This window comes from Mesocricetus auratus, unplaced genomic scaffold (genome assembly GCF_017639785.1).
Source record: "Mesocricetus auratus isolate SY011 unplaced genomic scaffold, BCM_Maur_2.0 Super-Scaffold_100676, whole genome shotgun sequence".
Classification (NCBI taxonomy): domain Eukaryota; kingdom Metazoa; phylum Chordata; class Mammalia; order Rodentia; family Cricetidae; genus Mesocricetus; species Mesocricetus auratus.
The window spans coordinates 118295905-118315022 of record NW_024429266.1 but is presented as its reverse complement, the minus strand read 5'-3'; the positions used below and the strand labels follow the sequence as shown (position 1 = coordinate 118315022).

At 39.0% G+C, this 19118-nt stretch overlaps 1 protein-coding gene across 2 annotated transcripts in view; it reads right to left on the bottom strand.

Annotated features, from left to right (window-relative positions):
• Positions 1-679: 679 nt before the first annotated feature.
• Znrf2 (zinc and ring finger 2) overlaps positions 680-19118 on the bottom strand; it is a 69677-nt gene continuing 51238 nt past the window's right edge. Inside the window, exons 3-5 of one of the 2 annotated variants that reach the window (XM_021231029.2) lie at positions 16514-16619; positions 9033-9112; positions 680-5663 (exon numbers count right to left, since the gene is read on the bottom strand). In XM_021231029.2, the coding sequence (XP_021086688.2) occupies positions 9055-9112; positions 16514-16619 (164 nt within the window). In that variant the 3' untranslated portion in view covers positions 680-5663; positions 9033-9054. Of the gene's footprint in view, positions 5664-9032; positions 9113-16513; positions 16620-19118 lie in introns of those variants that run through there. The other variant, XR_005873670.1, reaches the window with a different exon arrangement.

The window sequence follows — 19118 nt, the reverse complement described above, 5'->3', positions numbered from 1 at the left end:
CCTTACTGTTTATAGTACCAAGACAGCATGGAATCAAAAGCTGCTTAATGGAAAGCTGTTCAAATACCACTTTCACTAAATGGTGACAATGGAAATTAGAACCCACGATGCTCAGTTATTCCATGGCTTCTTTCAATACAGGTTAAGATCTCAGATGTTATCACACTTCATGGTAAACAGTAACGAAAATCATATAAATGCTTTTGTTTAATATATCAACATTTATGTATACCACATATCTGACTCTGAATACACATACCTTCTACTTATTACAGGAGCCCTGATACCAGAAGATCAAGGCACAGAGAATAAAACACATGGCCAGAGATGCCTAAGACTAGACCAGTTTCTTAATCATTTCACTACAGAACCCAATGGTGTTTATATCTTTAAAAACTGCTTCCAAAAGTAAAGGCAAGCTATGAAATAAACGAAGTCCACAAAGTGTGACTGCACACCCACAGTATCCTTCTCAACAGTGCTCCAGCTGCATTTCACTGGTAACATTAAAAGGTTTACATCAGGTACTTCAAAGCAAATCTTAATACTTACAGTCATGGAAATACAGAAACAAAATCATAAGCTAATGAGAAATTTTCACAATTTTGGATTTAGCGTTGTTATTATGGGTAATAAATAAACAACAAAGAGGCCATAACATTAATGAAAGCATGGCAACTTTTCAGCATTCAAATATTTTATTGTAATACACTGTCAACTTAAAGACATAAAGTAGGGCATGACAACTTCCTTTGAGAGCATTCGTGCCTTCTACTTCTAAAGAACAGGAGAGTTTAACAAGATCAATTGGAATATTTATTAAAATATAGATGATGAACTAACTGTTCCCTTTCTGTTTAGATCCCACTAATACAAGCTGTTCCTAATACATTTTCTATGTTTCTTGTGATCAGTGCTTCCAGGACCTTATTTAACAAGAACAATTAAATACTTTCTAATAGAGGAAATTAAGAGGTATTATAGAAGAGTTGTGGAAACCAGGAACAAATCAATAGAGGTAAATACTGTGATTTTCAATCAAGTCATCTGCAAAGAAATGCAACAAACTGTTAATCAGTGCCACCAAATGCAATGTTCCTGCTGTTTCTTCCTAGACCAGTCTCCCAACTGTCCTCCGACACCCAAACAGTGTAACAAGACTACAATCAAACTTTGAGCATGCTGTCATTTTGTAGTTCAGGCTGGCCTCAAGCTCACTGTGTAGCCCAAACTGGCTTCAAACCTGAGATCCTCACCTCTGCCTCTCCCGTGCTTGGATACCAGAGGCACACTTGCTTGACTAAGGAAGGAAGCATTTCTGGTGCCACAGTTACTGCTCGCAAAAAGGCAAGCAGTTGTGAAATTTCCCAAATAAATGATGGCCCATGTCAACTCCAACTTACTAAATCAGAAATGACTCCTCAGTGACAGAAGAATTTACTTTTTATGTCCAATCTTGAGATCCCCATGGCCCAGGGCCAGAGCTAAGAAACAATGTTAATAAATGCTACAGTATCACATTCTTCATTTTTTATGGGGATGTTAGTTCATACCAACTGCTCTTTGCTTCTCAATAAACAAAGAGACCAAACTAAAACAACAACTACTACCTTATTATCAGCCACTGATCAAAAAATTAAGAATAGTTTGAACATCTGATAATAAACCTGTGAGGACAGTGTCAGTGCATATTAAAATGAAACTAAATATGAACATTTCAAGGCCTTTTATTTCTCAGAGAAAGTCCTAGGAGACCAGGTATTTTCCATTTAAGACAGAACTCTGATTTAAAAAAATTCTATTTCCTAGCGTAAGCACAACATTTTCAGAATATGGTAGAAAGTATTAATTGGGTACATTATCACCAAAAACGTTTCATCAGTGACTTCAGACTCAGCAGGTGTGGGAAGGAGAAAGAAGACAGAGAAACAGGCAACTACTGTCATATCACACAGCTAAGAAAATATCAGAAGTTACATATTTTAGGAAAAATAGGAGAATGGGCTCCAAAGTACTGACATGCTAGAATTTTAAAAATCAAGTTAAAATATCTGTACAGTGAGTAAGAATGGACAGTTCTCTCTCACTGTCAGTGAGTTTACGCCAGGGCAAACCAAACCCACAGAAACATGGCTGAATGCACCAGAGCACCCACAACCAGCAAACAGCATGGCCGACAACAGTGTCATTTGCCTCTAAGTCCCTCTGTATGGTTCTGACGAGCTGATTTGGTTTAGATGGAAATCTCCTGTGTGAAGCATAGGCTATCCTGATCCTACGGTCAACACACAGTGCACCTAGCAGATTACAAAACACAACGGTTCTCGACTTAAGAGTTTCATGCTCTGCTTGCTGTTAGCTTACTGTTGCAGAAATCCCTTATTTCACACAAGTCAGCACAGAAAAGCAGGCACTATTTACATTGAATTCATGATCCCTTTCCCTGAAAGGAATATGCCTTGCTGAGACATATTAAAATGATTGCTTTTGTTTGTTTTTTTTTTAAAGACAGGCTAGTCTAGAACTCACTTTGTAGTCCAGGCCAGCCTGGACCTTGTGACAATCCTCCTACCTCAGTTTCCTGAGTGTGGCATGAGCCACCATGTCCGGTGGGACATGAGTGCTCCGAAAGTTCACCATAGCAAGACTCAGAGCTACAGTGTGAAGTCAAGTCTGGAAAGTTCTGGCATTTCTGACATGCTCGGGTGGAAACAGCCTTGCTCTGCATCCTGTAGCTATGCTCGGGCTCATCCTTGGTTATTCTGGGCTGCATCCTAGTGTCTAAGCTGGTGAAAACCAGAGTAACTGGGTAACATTTAAGAATGCAAAGACTTGCACTGAAGAGCCTAAAGCTATCCACTCCCAGTCAACATGACCCTACCACACACACAATCAGTTTCTTAAAACAACCCTACAGTCTGCTTTGTAACTAGGTTTGGAAATCATTGTCTTTTTCTCTAGAGAGGAGTCAAAGAAAGAGAATGGTTTTCTAAAGGGAATAGTGCTTCTCTTACATTTCCTGGCAAAGAGGAAATAAAAAGCCAGATAAAAGTAGTATAAAAATTTGCAATAAATTCAACTTGGACAGACTGGAACTATAGAAAATCTACTTCTCCACACACGTGTGACCTCATTTGAAGAACATTTACAAAGATTCTAGAAGGTGATGACTGGCTGGGTAAGTGAGGATCCCAATTTTTATTCCATCTTCATAGTACTTACTGTCAGTAGTTGCAGATAAATATTCAAATAGCTAGTATAATTTTATGACTGTTGCTCAGTGTCTGCATACAGACTGATAAATATTATAAGCAATGTTATATAAAGTATCACTTACAGAACATTCGCAGAATAGTAACCTTGAGCAGAAACTGGAACATCTGAGCTCCTCTCCATTCTTTTATTTCTAAATTATTCTTTATAGGAAATCACTGCAGACAGAATATAAAGTAAAAATGCCAACTTTATAAAATTTGAGGGGAAGATAAGGGCTGTTTTACTGGATGTCAGTAAATACTGTCCAGACAGGTGTAGTCCGTCAGTGTCCTCGACATGGCAGCATTGAGTCTAACACCACAGGAGCTTGGAGGCAGCAGGCGCAGACGGAAGCGACGAAGACGGCTGAAGGACAGTGTGAAGAGAGGGCGGTGAACTTAGGCCGAGATGTCCAAGAGGCTGAGCTTGGCACAAAGCAGATCACCTTCCAGGGGCTCCTAAACATTTAGTCATTACCAGTTGCTCTCCAAGAAGAGCAAACGGCAGAAGCAATTCTTACCACGATACAGCAGTAGTAGGAAGCCAAATGACTATTCACATCCTAAGAGCTCTTCCCTGAGGGGAAATCAGAGGGGAGAGGAAAGCATACAAACTCAAAGATGAAGTAAAATGGATTCAGATTTCATATTAACAGGAAAACTTTAAGGAAAGAAAATTTTCCTTGAGGGAAGAGTAACTTCCTATAACTGGACGGGGGGGGGGGGCGGGGGGGCAGCTACGGAGCTATACTGGCAGCCCTCACACTCAGGTTCTGCTGGGCTGACCACTGACCACACAGGTAGCCGATGGTGTGTAACTTCAGGAAGGTACTATCATCTAGCCTACAACCGCAGGAAAGCAACACAGTTATGCCCTGCCCCCGCCCCTCTTGCCCTCACTCCTTTGGAAAAGCAGCAGCAGAAGCAACAGGGCTCGGGAACAAATGGGGCGGGGGGGGCCGGCAAGAGCATCAGCATCAGGAAGCACACACTGCATCACCCAGGACAGCTCAGCAGAGAAGCGGACTGTGCAGTGTGGACTAGACCAGAAGCAGCAATCTCCCAAGGAGACCAAACGTGAAACCTACTTACTGATATTTTGATAATGATTTAAAAAGACATTCACTGCTGTAGCCCTGATAGGTCTCTTCAGTATTCTTAACCATCAGATGTATTTGGGGGAATATTTATTCACATAATTTTGCTTAATACAGTTCTTTCTACAAAGACTCAATTTAAAAGTATCCACAACATTTTCAATTACAGTAACAACACATTAATAAATTATAAATTAACAAAATCTTTATATTTGCTTAAAAATCATTTATCAAATGCTAACTTCCAGACTATCTGGAAAACTAAAGATGCAAGTTGCTAGAAATCTGGCATCCCAATTAAATTCTGATTTTTAAAAGTATATAAAATGTCCCTCAAATTACTACAAGTCCCACTGCAGACGTGTTTATTTCACCCTTTTCATAAGGTATTAAGTTTACAGCTTGCTAAACATTTTACCAAACATGGGAAAACTGCCTGGAAATGCAAAGCACAATGAAGTAGTTACATGAAAGGAAGGAGAGATCCCCGTTAGGACAGTCACTGCGGCCCCAGCACAAAGACCTGCAAATCTGGACTTTTCAAAGTTGCATAGCTGCAGGATGGTCACTGCTAACAAGCTATTGCGCAGTTTTATTTCAGAAGAAACAATGTATTTCAGAAACTGCAATTCAGTAGACAGTTCTACATTTAATCAACTAAAATGTAATTATGTTACTTGATTTACTCTTTGGATGGCATTTGCTTTTTTTAATAATATTAAACCTTTAACTCAAACTACTAACATATTTTAGTTCTCCTACCCAAAAACCTAGTTTTCACACATGGGGAAACAAATGGAAGAACTTGAGACTATTCTCTCTCCATTCACAGAATATTTTAACTGTTTTGATTACATTTCTTGGTTTCACATTGAAGAGTTTGTAAGAACTAAGTTGGGTGGTTTTCAAGTTAAGAATAGGTAAATGCAGAAACATTATGTTGGGGAAAATAAAAAGTCCCCAAACGAAAAACAAACAAACAAAACAAATACAATAAAACAGCAGCTCTACAGAACTTAATAAAAAGTAAATCAACTTTGAAATTAGTTAACTTTGGCGTCTGAATACAAAATGTTCATCAGTATTATCTACGCAGTGACTAGTACAGGATGTGCAGCATTTTCAAAATCCCTGTGTGTCCCTTATATGCAAGTTTGGTACACTGAGTTCTGTGGTTCCTTGACCATCACTGGACTACCGAGTGTCACAGAACTCAGATCCTGACTGAGAAAGCCTGCAGTTTTCATTTGTTTTCCAGAGCCAGATCTTCAAATCTTCTAGATTTCTCAAGCATCTTGAAAAGACAAGAAACCTGCATAAAAATAAATTATTCTAAGTCATGGTCAATACTAGTAATACAAACAGAAATACAATACCCACTTTCCCATGAAGAGTGTTTATTACTATAGCCTTTCAAACCACCACTTTTACTATGTCAGAAACTTATAAAATTATTCTGCAGAACAAATCAAGAAACAATGATCAATTAAAGCTTAACATAGTATTAAGAAATCAGCAAAACTTAAGTCATTCCTTTTCCACACTAAGTGCTTAAGCACACACATGAACACATATACACACACCTTCTCAAACATAAAATCATCTCCCCCCCAAAAGCAGGAAGCAACTTTATAATTAATCAAGACGGCAATTCATGTCTGTATTTTGGGTTAGTAATTATTAAATTCTTATGGTGTAGATATAATAGAGGGCCTTGCTACTTAGAAAAAGACTCCTTAAAGCTTTTAGAAACAGACTCCATTGGCTTCGATTTCTGAAGGTAGCTGTGTAGAAAGATCAACCTATCCCATGTAAGTTTATCTCCAAGCTCAGGCGACATGTGTAGAAATACCCCTAAAAATAAAGGACTAAGATGTTAAGAAAACAGAAATATTGTCTGAGGTTAACAGAGATATGCTGGTGACTATGAGATGGGATGTGTTCCAAAATCCCATGAGCTCACTGTGACATCGATGAGGCCATGAAAGAGAAAACTAGGTCTTAGTGTTCCTATCTCCATCACAGGAGCAACAGAGCCTTTGAGAGCCAATGACCACTCTTCTAACATTATAGGACACCTGAGGAATGACCATCTGCAGATTCAGGGATATACTTTAGCATGTTAAACACTAAATTAAAACTACCTCCCTGTAGCTCAGGCTGACCCAGAACTTCTGCCACCATGTCCAGCACTGGTTTTTAGCATTACTTTTAAGATGCTTCAGAAGTTTCCCTAACTATGCTGACCCAGACACAAGGCAACACTTGACAGTATTTCAAAGAATCCTCACCATCCAGAAAATGTTTTCAGGTCGGGGATTCAACTCAGTGGCAAGGCATCACCTAGCCAGAACAGAACTTAAGTTTAAGCTCTGAAGCAACAACCATGACAAAAGGAAACTTTATTGGGGCTGTGGATGTACCTCAGTGTGAACTGCTGGCATGTATAAGACCATGGGTTTGATTTCCAACACCATAAAACAAAAACAGTAAAATCTCTACCTTTCTAAGAGTGAAATAAAAGCACAGATGCACACGTGCCCTGATACAAGCTCTGCGCCAGAAATCTCACTATCCCATTTGTACTTAGGGTCCCACCAAGTTCCCAGGTGATGGTCTTTTAGTGCCTTTGCTTTCACGTGTACCCAGCTTCAGTTATCACTTCAGAATCTATTATCATTGAGTTATCCTCACCAAAGAGGCAACTAAGTTTCTTGAGTACATCACCTCAACACCTAGGCTTCTAAGCTAAAGAGCAAGAGACACTAATTACATCGTTTACTTATTGTCTGTGGAGGCAGACACACAGGTGGAGGTCAGAGAACAACATGGGAAATTGCTTCTCTCCTATCATGCGGGTCCCAGGGATGGAATGCAGGTTAGCAGGCTTGGTGACAGGCACCTTTACCCAGTGTTCTGGTTATGATTATTATTGCTGTGGTGAAACACCATGATCAAAAGCAAGTTGGGAAAGAAATAGTTTATTTGGCTTACACCTCCACATCACTGTTCATCATCAAAGGAAGTCAGGACATGAACTCAAACAGGGCAGGAACCTGGAAGCAGGAGCTGATGCAAATGCCATGGAGGGGTGCTGCTTACTAGCTTGCTCAGCCTGCTTTCTTCTGTGGTGGCACACACCTTTAATCCCAGCACTCAGGAGGCAGAGGCAAGTGGAGTTCGAGACCAGCCTGGTCTACAAGAGCTAGTTCCAGAACAGCCTCCAAAGCCATAGAGAAACCCTGTTTTGAAAAACAACCAAAAAAAAAAAAAAAAAAAAAACCCAAACCCAAAACCCTCAGGATCACCAGCACAGGGATGGCACATCACCCATAATGGGATGGGTTCCTCTCACATCAATCACTAATTAAGAAACTGCCCTACAGGCTTGTCTACAGCCTAATCTTCTGGAGGCAATTTCTCAATTGAGGTTCCCTCCTCTCTGTTGACCTTAGTTTGTGTCAAGTTGACATAAAACTAGCTAGCACACATGATGAGCACCCTGGTAGCCTAAAAACACAAGAAATTATGCAAGGACAGCAGAGAACAGACCCCAGAACAACACCCCCAACATCTAGTCACAGCTGCTCAGCAAGTCTACTGCTGGCTGGCTGTGTTCTCACCTTGATTATGGAGTCTCTCAGTTCTCTGAAGCATTCCAACATTCAATACATTCTTCAATTGCTCTCCACCTTATTTTTAATGCAGGTCTCTCTCACTAAATCTGGAGGTTGCCAACTAGCTGGCCAGGAAGCCCCAGGGAGCCTCTCCACTCTGCTCCTGGCACCAGGATTTCAGTGAGGACCACCTGACCAGCTTTTCACTTGGGTTCTGGGGATCTGAACTCAGGTCTTCATGCCCTCAGCCCTCTTTCTTTAAATCACTTAACTCAGATGTAAATGATATGAAAAAAGTTGTACGTATACAACAGACACTTTGATGAGTGTGGTATAACTTGTTTTTGAAAGTCATAGGACTTAACCTCTCTGACCCAAAAGAATTCTTCCTGGAAAATGTCATGACATGTACTTTACTGTTTGTTTCCTCCTAGTATTAAACTTTAAAATAAAAAAATGTATTTTTAAGTACCAAGAGTATTCTAGTTACTCAATACCTAACTATTCAAGAATTAAGAACAGTTAGAACAGTTCCTTTTATTTATTTATTTTTTTGCAGTTTTTTTTTTGGGAGTGGTTTATGGTGAGATTAAGCTTGGGGCTTGTGACAGTTATGTGTATTATAACACTGAGCAAGATTCTTAGCCTCCTTAGTTTATCTTTAAATGTTGAGTTTTTATATAGTAGTCTTAAAAAAAAATACCTAGAAAGTACACACAGACCAGAAACACAGCAAACAGTGTACCTCAGTGAGAAAATGGATGGATAACAATTAGAGCTGAGGGCTTGAGAGATAGCTCAGCAGCAAAGGTGATGGCGTTAGAACCTGAGTTCAATGCACGGAACCCACACAACAGAAGGACAGAACCAATTCCTGCAGGCAGGCTGTCCTCTGACCTTCACACACATGCCAAGGTTTGTGCATGACCACAGGCAGCAGGCACTCTCGTGTGCGCACACACAGGCACACACACACACTAAAATATCTGAAAAAAATTGAAGATGAAATAGTAATTCAAAATAATATTTTATAAATCAATTAAAACAAAAAAAGGGACAATTACCCATAACACAGGAATCTGATGCTTAATCTGAAGGGTGCTCTGGACAAGATCTATTTACTTCAAACCATTCATCTATGCAGCTAGAAAAGAACAAAACCAGAAAAGTGTAAATCCTATGTATAATTAGATCTTAACAGTCATAATAAAAATATCTACTACTTTAGTGCCTTTAAGGAGAAAAAAATCAGTATTTTTAATGATCACACCTGACAAATACAGTAAAAAGATGTTAAGTATACTCTAGTTATTTTACATTATTAAAGGGGAAATCCTCGAACAACTATACTATGACACACTTTCACATATAAAAAGTTCCCTTAAAGAACTACCATTTCATTAATATTCAAAAGAGTTACAAAAACATTTCCTTTTCAAAATGTTACATACAGGGCTCTTCAGCTTGCCTATCAACGTAATAAAAATAGCTTCAAAATTTTAATTCTTGACAATATTGTATAACATTTAAAAATTCCATGCTTATATGTAATTATTGAACCTTTCATTCCACCTTGTTCTGCAGTCCATATATATATACAGACAAAGATACCCTAATCTATTTGCATTTATAGAGTATTCATGATCTTACTGGAAATTATTTACAAGGTACATGTAATTATCCTCTTTCTTTGGGTTTGTGTATGTATATGTATGCACATGCCTGTATATGTATGTGTGCATACATGTGGAAGACAGACACAACCTTGGAGGTCATTCCCCTAGTGCTGACCACCTTTTAAGTGCCACCCCCTACACACACACACACACACACACACACACACACACACACACACACACACACACACAAAACAAACAAACAAAAACAAAAACAGGGCCTGTCACTAGCCTGGAATTCACTAATCAGGTGAGTGAGGCTAGCTGTCCATCTCCACCCCATAGCACTTACATTGTTAAGTGCTTGTCACCACACCAACTCTTGTGTGTGTTCCAAGGATTGAACCCAGGTCCTCATTCTTGCAAGGCAAGCACTTCACTGAGCTATCTTCAAAGCACATAATTATCCCTAATATAGATCTGCACTCCAATGCAGTAGTTATTTAAGTTCATTAGCTTAATTAACAACAGAATCCAGATTCTGTCCCATTTCAAGTGCTCTCTCAGTAGTGACATGCCGTTATGGCTGTTCCACTGTCAGCACAGTATAACACATTTCCCTCATTGTACAAAGACAAAAAAGTACACATTGTTCTCCCATTGTCTCAATTTCACAGAGCCGTGGCAAATGATAACATCAATGTCCTCAAAGGACAAGTAACTCGGCCAGCAGCATATGAGTCACTAATGCAGGATTCAAACTGCTCAGAGTTCTCATTGGTAGCACATATTAATATCTGCATGTTCATAAAGCCAGGTTAGCTAGTATGCTGAAGGGGTAAATGAAGATATGCTATTCTTATACCCTGCCAAGGTGGCTCTATAGGTGAAAGGAATAGAAAAAAAGGTAAACCACCTCAGTAGCCATGTCTTTCAAGCGACTAAAGCAACTCATGATAGATACCACTATAGTATTTACTCTAAATTATCACACCCCAGTTTGGTTATCACATGTCTTCCGTCTGGTGTATACCACTGCACCCTGAAAACACCTCCCATCTACAAACATACACCTTAAAACAAAATGCGCTGGGCAGTGGTGGTGCAAGAGCGCCTTTAATCCCAGCACTCGGGAGGCAGAGGCAGGCGGATCTCTTAGGGACTCAAGGCCGGCCAGTTTGGTCTACACAGTGAGTTCCAGGACAGCCAGAGTTGTTGGATAGAGAAATCCTGTCTCAGGAAAGAAAAAAAGCTCCTAAAGCATCTCAATAGTACTTGTGCGATTTAAGACGGCTTTTTACTTTATAGCCATGTAATGTGGGCTCATCAAAGGCAGTAAATAACTTCCAATCCCATTTCATGTAAACTAGTATCAATTCACATAGTTTCTATTATAAACCACCTATTCATTTTTTTTTTTACTTTGAAACCCCTTTCTCCTAGCAGTTCCAACAGGAAATCAGTATTCTGAATTTAATACTTTATATTCTCAGGCATTTTCTTACCACGTAACTCTAAAGGAATGTATTCTAAAAACATACAGTATTATCCCATGTTTCAAAACCTAAATTAGTGCTACTATAAACATTATGCCGTATTTTCCTTCTTAAGTGCTTTTAAATTTGTATTCCATTATATATAAGTATAGCACATGGATTTCATGGCATAATCCAAGCTGTCTGGGTTGCTGAGGTAGAAAGATTTTAGGTCTAAGGAGGCCAGCCTGGAAAACTTGGTGAGATCTTATTTCAAAATAAATAATGACAAAGAGTATATCACAATTTACTTATCTATTCTTTTACTATAAACATTCACAATTATCTATGAAGTCTCTGAAAGGTCACGAAAATTATAAATTAATCTTGTCACTAATTAGTTTGAATCAGCGGCCTTTTAGAAAGCCACAACAAGGCTTTCTCAGTGCTGGGTCACATCCTGGTTTAGATGCCTTCTTTCCTCTTGGTCTTAATTTTGGGCAGTAGTTGCTCTCTCTAGATGTTTTCCGCAGCACAGACTTGAGAGTAGAATGACTAACTAATGGCATATACACTGTAACTGTAGTATATGCCTCTTTACTAAGTTAATTGCTAACAATTTTTCATTTTCAAAAATGTTTTATTGCAATTTATTCATTTATGGGCTTGTGTGTGTGTGTGCTTTAGTGACCATGTGGTGTCCAGAGCACTGGGGAGTGAGTTCTTTCCTTCCACCTGTGGGTCCTGGGCATCAAACTCAGGTTGTCAGGCTTGGGGTGAGCACTTTTACCCACTGAACTATCTCACTAGCCACAAAGTTTTCTTCTTTTTATTTTTTAATGTTCCATAGGGTTTTTTCTCCCCATACAGATTTTCAAGAAGCTACTATTAGTTAGGTATCTCATTTACAATATATATTGGGGGTTGGGTCAGGGATCTGAAACATGGTGTTGCTTCGCTGATCACAAATTGAAGATCTTTCTGCTTCAGCCTCCTAAATACTGGAAATACAGGTAAACACTATCACACCTGGCACTAGATAGTGCTTTTTAATAAACAAAACCCATAAACTCTAACAAGGTTGGATGTTAAAAATCAGGTTAAAGGCAGACCACACAACATAATCTGTTACCAAAACAAAGACATGTTCATTTCTAATAAGTACTGTACTTTTTGAATGTAATGAGTTTATTGTTATGTGTAATTAAAGAAGAATCCAGACTGATGGGTCATGAAGACAAAAGACAATGCCCATAAAACTGAGAACTGTGACCTGGGCTCTTTTGAAACACATAGCCTGGTGGGATCCAGGCAGGGCCATGGGGGATGAGTGCCCTTCAACACTTCATTACTGCATGGCTTGTATTAAAGTGTGCTCTCATCTGCAGCTGTACAAAGTAGCACTTATGGTGCTATAAAAGGTATCACATGGACCAGAGTATTAGCATGTCATTACACTATCATGCTTCTATCTGCCAACTTCAAGCATTATCTGCCACAGCAACTACTAAAGAACTGTGTGTATTTAAAACACAAAACTTTTGTAGTCATGTTATGAGCCATCTAGACTACAAAGTCTAGTTTGTATCTCAAATGCAAATATGCTACAATTTTTAACAGCGCTATCAATCTTCTAAGTTTATCTTTTAAATTTGTCTATGTATGTTTCTAAATGTGTGTAGGGTACCATGTGTGTGCATGAACCCTTGGATGTCAGAAGAGGGAGTCAAACCCTCTGGAAGTGGAGTTATAGGACGCTTGAGCCACCATGTGAATGCTGGAGTTGAGCCCAGGTCCTCAAGAAGAGCAGAAAAGTACTTTCAGCTCCTGAGCCATCTTCGAGCATCCCTAAGCTTATTTTGGGGAGATGGAGGGAAGGGGATATCCTAAGCAAAAGGAAATTTCTTACCAAAAGGTAAAAAAGAAACTCCTATTTTTTTTCCCTACTTCCTTAGACTTTTGAATTTCCCAGGCATTGTGGAGACAACCCACCATTTTTATTTCAAGCTTTAAGAATGATTCAACTGGTTTTCCGTATTGATTAACCAATTGATCCTAGCACCACATCAGCAGCTTCCTCTGTCTATGCCACCGTAGCACTACTCACTTAGTGCTAGCAACACCCAAATTTTAACCCATGTAAATCCTCACAACTACACCAAGCTTGTACTTTTGCCTTCACCTCAAACATTCAGAAGCAAGAAAATTAAAATCCGTCTAAAATCACATAGTAAATTAATTAGTGGACTGACTGCAGCCTCCATCCGTGTCCTTATGTCCCTGCTGTGGGCTCCCCACTCAGGATCATGTGTTTATGGACCATCTGTACTGTTTAATTTCTGCAACTCTCAGGGCATATCTTCAAAGTCTGGTCTCTTCAAAGTAAATATGGCCATGCTCTTTGGCCCTTCACTTGCCGGTACATACACACACACACACACACACACACACACACACACACACACACACACACACACACACATTAGTTAGAAACACTTTATCCAGTTACAAGAAACTAGATTTGATAGGGATCGCATTAACTACATAGGCTAATTAGGGTATAAATTTTTTGTAATACTGAGTTTTTTATATACAACATGCTTTACATGCATATTAATCTTAGATACCTTATGTTTCAATAGTTTTACATTTTTTAAAGGAAAGTCTCATATATCTTTTCTAGACATTATTCCTAATACATTATTGCTTCTGCAGCCTTTGCTGTTATTTTTAAAGTTACTATTTAAAGAAAAATTCTATTTCATTATTTTTCTTTATGGGCCATAAAGGCATCAATTTCCATATCACCCATCTGGCAACCCAATAAATTCTCATTGATTTTAATAATTTTTATTGTCTGTCCACACCCATCCGTGTGTGTGTGTGTGTGTGTGTGTGTGTGTGTGCGCGCGCGAAGGTGCTTGGGTTCTCAGGCTTGGCAGCAATTGCCTTCACCTGTTGATCCATCTCACTGGCCCAGTTCTAGTAAGTTACCTATTCTGTACTCAGAGATTTTTGCTTCAAAAGTCATAAACACACACAGACTTCCTTAGAGCTTCCTCATTTACTGAGTTAATGGTTTCGTCTTATAGATCTGTCCATCCCCAGCATAAATCCAATTTGGTTTTGAGGCATAATTTCATTCACTCATTTGTTTATTCTTTGTATGTGTGTGTTACTGGCAGTTGGCTCCAGGACCTAAGGCAAGTGCTTTTCCACTGAGCTTATCCCTAGCACAAGATACTATTTTAGACAGGCACTGTTAAATCTGCATGTTTGCACTTTAAGTTTCCTATGCTCACGGTCCTTGTCTGCTGTCAAATCTCTGCTGTTCTCCATTTTATTCTCTGCAGGGCAGAACTCACTGTCAAATCATCTCTGAAGGCCTGCTTTAGGGTTTGTTTGCTCTTCTCCAATCAATGCTTGCCATTCTTCAGAGTTAGACTTAACTTCTTAAAGCAGTCAGTTGAGGGTTCAAGTTTTTAAATCATTATTTATAAAATTAAATGTTTAAGAAAATTGTCCATTTGTTAACATTCTAAACTCAAGAATGCTATTCTTAATTTGTGACAAATTATGCCCTTTTCTATTTTCTCCTTCTGGAGACATTCTGTTACAGTTTTTCTGAGAATTATACCTTCACCTTTTGGAGATCCTTCTTATCCAGCATCCTCTGTTTGCTGCTGCTCTGATGACTCCCACCATCTACTCTGAAATCTAACTACTCACAGTTGGCTCATGTCCAGACTGTTCTTCACTGCCCAGTTTAAAGTGATGCCCAAGTTCCCTTATGATTTGTTCTTTGATTTATATGTTATTCAGAAAGATATCTAAGAATGAGTTCTGCCGTCATTCCTGGTGTCCAATTGTAAGAGTCTGCGGAGTTCTGTATGGTGTCAGTTGTAAGAGTCTGCGGAGATGGTTTATGGATTAAAACACAACTGATAGTTCTTGCAAGGCCCCGAGTTCTATCTCCGGTACCAAGAATGAAAAGGGGCTGGAAAGCCAGGAGCCAGGTGCAGGAGTACACCCCAAACACCCGCTCTCAGGAGGCTGAGGGAGGAGCAAGTGTGAGGGCAGTCTAAGCTACATGGTAATTTTGAAGCTATCCTGGGCCATGCAGTTAGATTCTATCTGCAAAAACAAACAAAATCAAAACTTGGCGAGCTGAAATGGCTTATTTTTTTCTGTATTGTGACTCATTTATTTTACTTATTTAGTCACGGAAATTTAAATTTTTCCCATTATGATAACACAACTATCAGTTTTTTCTAACAGATCACCAAGAAAAATTTTCAGCAACTCTATTCTAAGTAATGCTTCCTTTGATGGTTTACTTTGTGTGATGTTGGTACCTACTGTTCATATTGTTAGTTTAGTTATTATTGCCTGGATATAGTTCTCTACCCTTTTAATTCTGTATTTGTCTGTACCTTTAAAGCATGTTGCTTATCAATATCATATTCTAATACTTCACCTACTTTCAGTTTATTCTTATACATACAGTTACTGGTAAGTTTGGATTTTTTGTCTCCTTATTTAGAATTATTTACTCTGATTTCTCTGTTTTTGCTACCCCCTCCATTCTTAAGTAAAATTACACATTTTTCCTTGATTTGAATGCTACAATTTCCTATTCTTTTTAAAAATTTAAATGTATCTTATTATTTTTTAATTGTGTGCATATGTGTAGACATGTGCATTTGAGTGCTGGTGCCATCTGAGGCCAGAGGTGTTGGACCCCACTGCGTATACCCGCCCCAAAAGCTGGAGTTACAGGTGCTGGGAACTGAGCTGACCAGTATGTGCTCCTAACCCCTGAGTCGACTCTCCAGTCCCCAGTTTTCTCTTCTGTATGTGGCTGCTACCTTAAGTAGTGGTTGCTTTTTGCAACAGGTTCTCTCTATCAGCCCTGGAATTCACTGTGTAGACCAGGCTGACCAGTAATTCAGAGACCCACCTGCTGCTGCCTCAAGTGCTGTGATTAAGGTGCCCTACCACGCCTAGCCTTGCTTTGTAAACTAAAAACTGTCCTGTATTATTCTGAAAGCAAGAAGAACATATACAAGACCAGATGGGCTTTTGAGTCAATCTCCTGGAGTCCCCAATCTGTTGAAATCTCGGCTTGTCATTTGCTACAAATAGAGGCCTGGAGAAAGAAACTCCCTACAGTCTCACTGTAAAGTGAAGCGGCTGCTAAGGCTTACACAGACCACCTGCTGACCTCACTGAAAACACCTGCACCACACTAAGTGCTTTAAAAACGGCAGTCTTTTAGATAAAACAGATGTCTGTTCTGAGCAAGGGAGACAAGGGGAGGCTGGTGGGGATTCTAAATTGAGCAGAAGAGTTTGAATGAAGTGACCTTTCAGCCTCACCTACAATGTTTGAAACAAAGAAAATAATCACTTTGCTTTAATATCAATCAACGTAGCTAAGCAATACTAAACTTACCCTTTATGATATATACACAGGCAAGGCAGTCGTGCTATGGTGTCTCCCTGCTGCAATTCTTCAAGGCATATTGCACATTCCCCAGCATCTTTACTCAGCACATCCTCTGTGAAGACAAAATGAGTTCAGTACAAGGCTAGCCATCAAGCTGAAGACCAAAGGCCACCAGACAATGACTTACCACACCTGGTACAGCTATATAGCACTCAGCACCTGTACTCAAAGTACTGTTCTACTGAGTGAAGCTCATCAAATCAACTGCTTCTGGGCAGTACCTCGCATTCCCATTTCACTGAGGCATAGGAGGAAGCAAGGACAGACTACAAAAGTTCTCAACTTACGCAAGATTCTGATCCAGAAAAAGTCAACAACTCACTCATGTGTAATATGGAATCAATATTCTTTCTGCTATGTATCAATATTAGTGTAGTGTCCAAGACAGTTAAAAAAAGTTCAGTGTAGTGTGGCTGAGAAGACACGAACACCATTATAAGTTTTTTTTAATTAAAGGAAACAAAAAGCACTTTGTTTCCCAAACAGGAAACTGCTAAAAAAGCTGCTTATCTCAAAAATAAAATGCAGAAGGATATCAGTGCTCTTGTTTAAATTCTGAAAAGTGACTTTAGAAACTTAAGTGTTTCAGAGACCAGCACAGGAGAAAACTCTTCACAGCCCTTCCCATTAACAATACCACGCCAACCCCAGAAGGTGATCCAAGAGGCTGCCAGACAGTGCTGACCGTATCTTGGAAACTCTATGGTGTTTAAAATATCCCAAGGGGAAACCCCTTACTACAAAGCAGATATTCCTTTAAAGGGTTCTAAAATTGTAATTTAATTCTTAATGTTATTTTTCTCTACATATATTTATTTTTGAGATAGGCTCTTACTTATTATGCAGTCCTGGATGACCCAGATTCACTATGTACACCAAGCTGGTCTCAAATGTACAGAGAGCCTCCTCTGCCTCTGCTTTTGCTCCTAGGTGCTGAGGATAAAGGTATACACAACACTACACCCAGTTTAACGTTCAATTTTAACCCTGTCTGAACTAGCTTGTTAGCTAGGTATCCTTTGTGCCCTTTAAAAATGCTGAAAATCATGCCATCATGAATAAAAACCTGCAGAAAATAGTGTGGCTCCCTCTCAACGGCTCATTCTGAGACCACAGATGGAGGGCAAATAGTCTATTTTGGTTCACAGAATAGCCTGGTAATGAACAAGTTCCGTGAACAAAACAGGTATCAGCACTCATAAGCTACGGCATCGTGATCAGCAACTAATGCAGGGACGAAAGAACGCGCTACACCATTTCCCTAAGGTCCTGAACTTCGCTGCTTTTCGGCTGACCCTGGAGGGAGCACTATCGTCAACCCTTGCTGGACCCAAGCCTTTTTCCCTTTTCTGTTTTCTCCCTATATTAGAACACTCTCTTCTGTCTCCCCCCTGCTCCTTTTCTCTATCTCCAGTGAAGTCTCAGTGTCTAGCCTATCATTTAAGGACCTAATTTACAGTTAAAGCTCTAAGACAGCAGGGAGAGCAAAAGATGATGGGTTTCATCCTCAGCATTGTGAAACAGAAAAAACACTTTTTAAAAGTTTGTAATTCTAAAAAAAAAAGTATATTTCTACTGTATAGATTTTATCCAAAAAGACAAATCAATATAAAACCAAACAAACCTGCAAATGAAATTTCTAACAAGCTTTGAAACTGAAGCACTGCTTCTAACGCAACCCATAAATAATTATAAGATTGGTTTTCTATAACCCAAGTAGTAAGACAAATATACCTCTTAAGTGATGCCACATAATCCTAGTACATAGAAAGCTTAGGCAAGAGGACTACTGCAAGTTGAAGGTTAGCTTGGGTCATACAGAGACCATGTCTCAAAAAGAAACAAAAGCAAGCAAAACTGCAGCACACACTGATTGTAAAATATGTCAGTCTCTCCTAGATGAGTGACAATGCACCCAGAATTCCATCACAAAATAAGACAAATGAGATAAGCATTTGAAAATCATTTTCCCGTAACTCCACATTACAGCTTCAACATGAAATAGAAATATGTAGAAACAAGCTCTAAATATATGGTTCAAAGAAAAACAACTGACTTCTAATATTTCTAGGCCAACTATAACCAAGTTTCATTTCTTTACTACAATAAGTATTTTTAAAAGACTTTGCTATGATAATTTTAGTATTTATTAAAGCTAAAACATCTAATTAAAATTTTATTTAAAAATAGTATTTTATTCTACCTATAAAACTCATAAAATGGCAAATCACATCTATAAAATTATATTTTAAGACTATAAGAATTACATTTTAAGAATTCTATATAATGCTCTTTTAACTTGATGGGTACAAGTATGAACACTCAGATACTGTCTGCCTTAATTCTGCATGCTGTATTAAAGCCAGTTATTTTGATCTTTAATTCTATTCCGCTCCAGTACAATGGCAACTGTACTTGCAGTATCAAGACAAGCATACCCACAAACACCCCAGACAGCAATTTATAGTCAAAAGGTCAGCCTCTGCTGAAAACAGTTTCCTGTAAAACTCTAGCAGACAACTAAAAGCCAATGCTAACACTCCAGCTACTC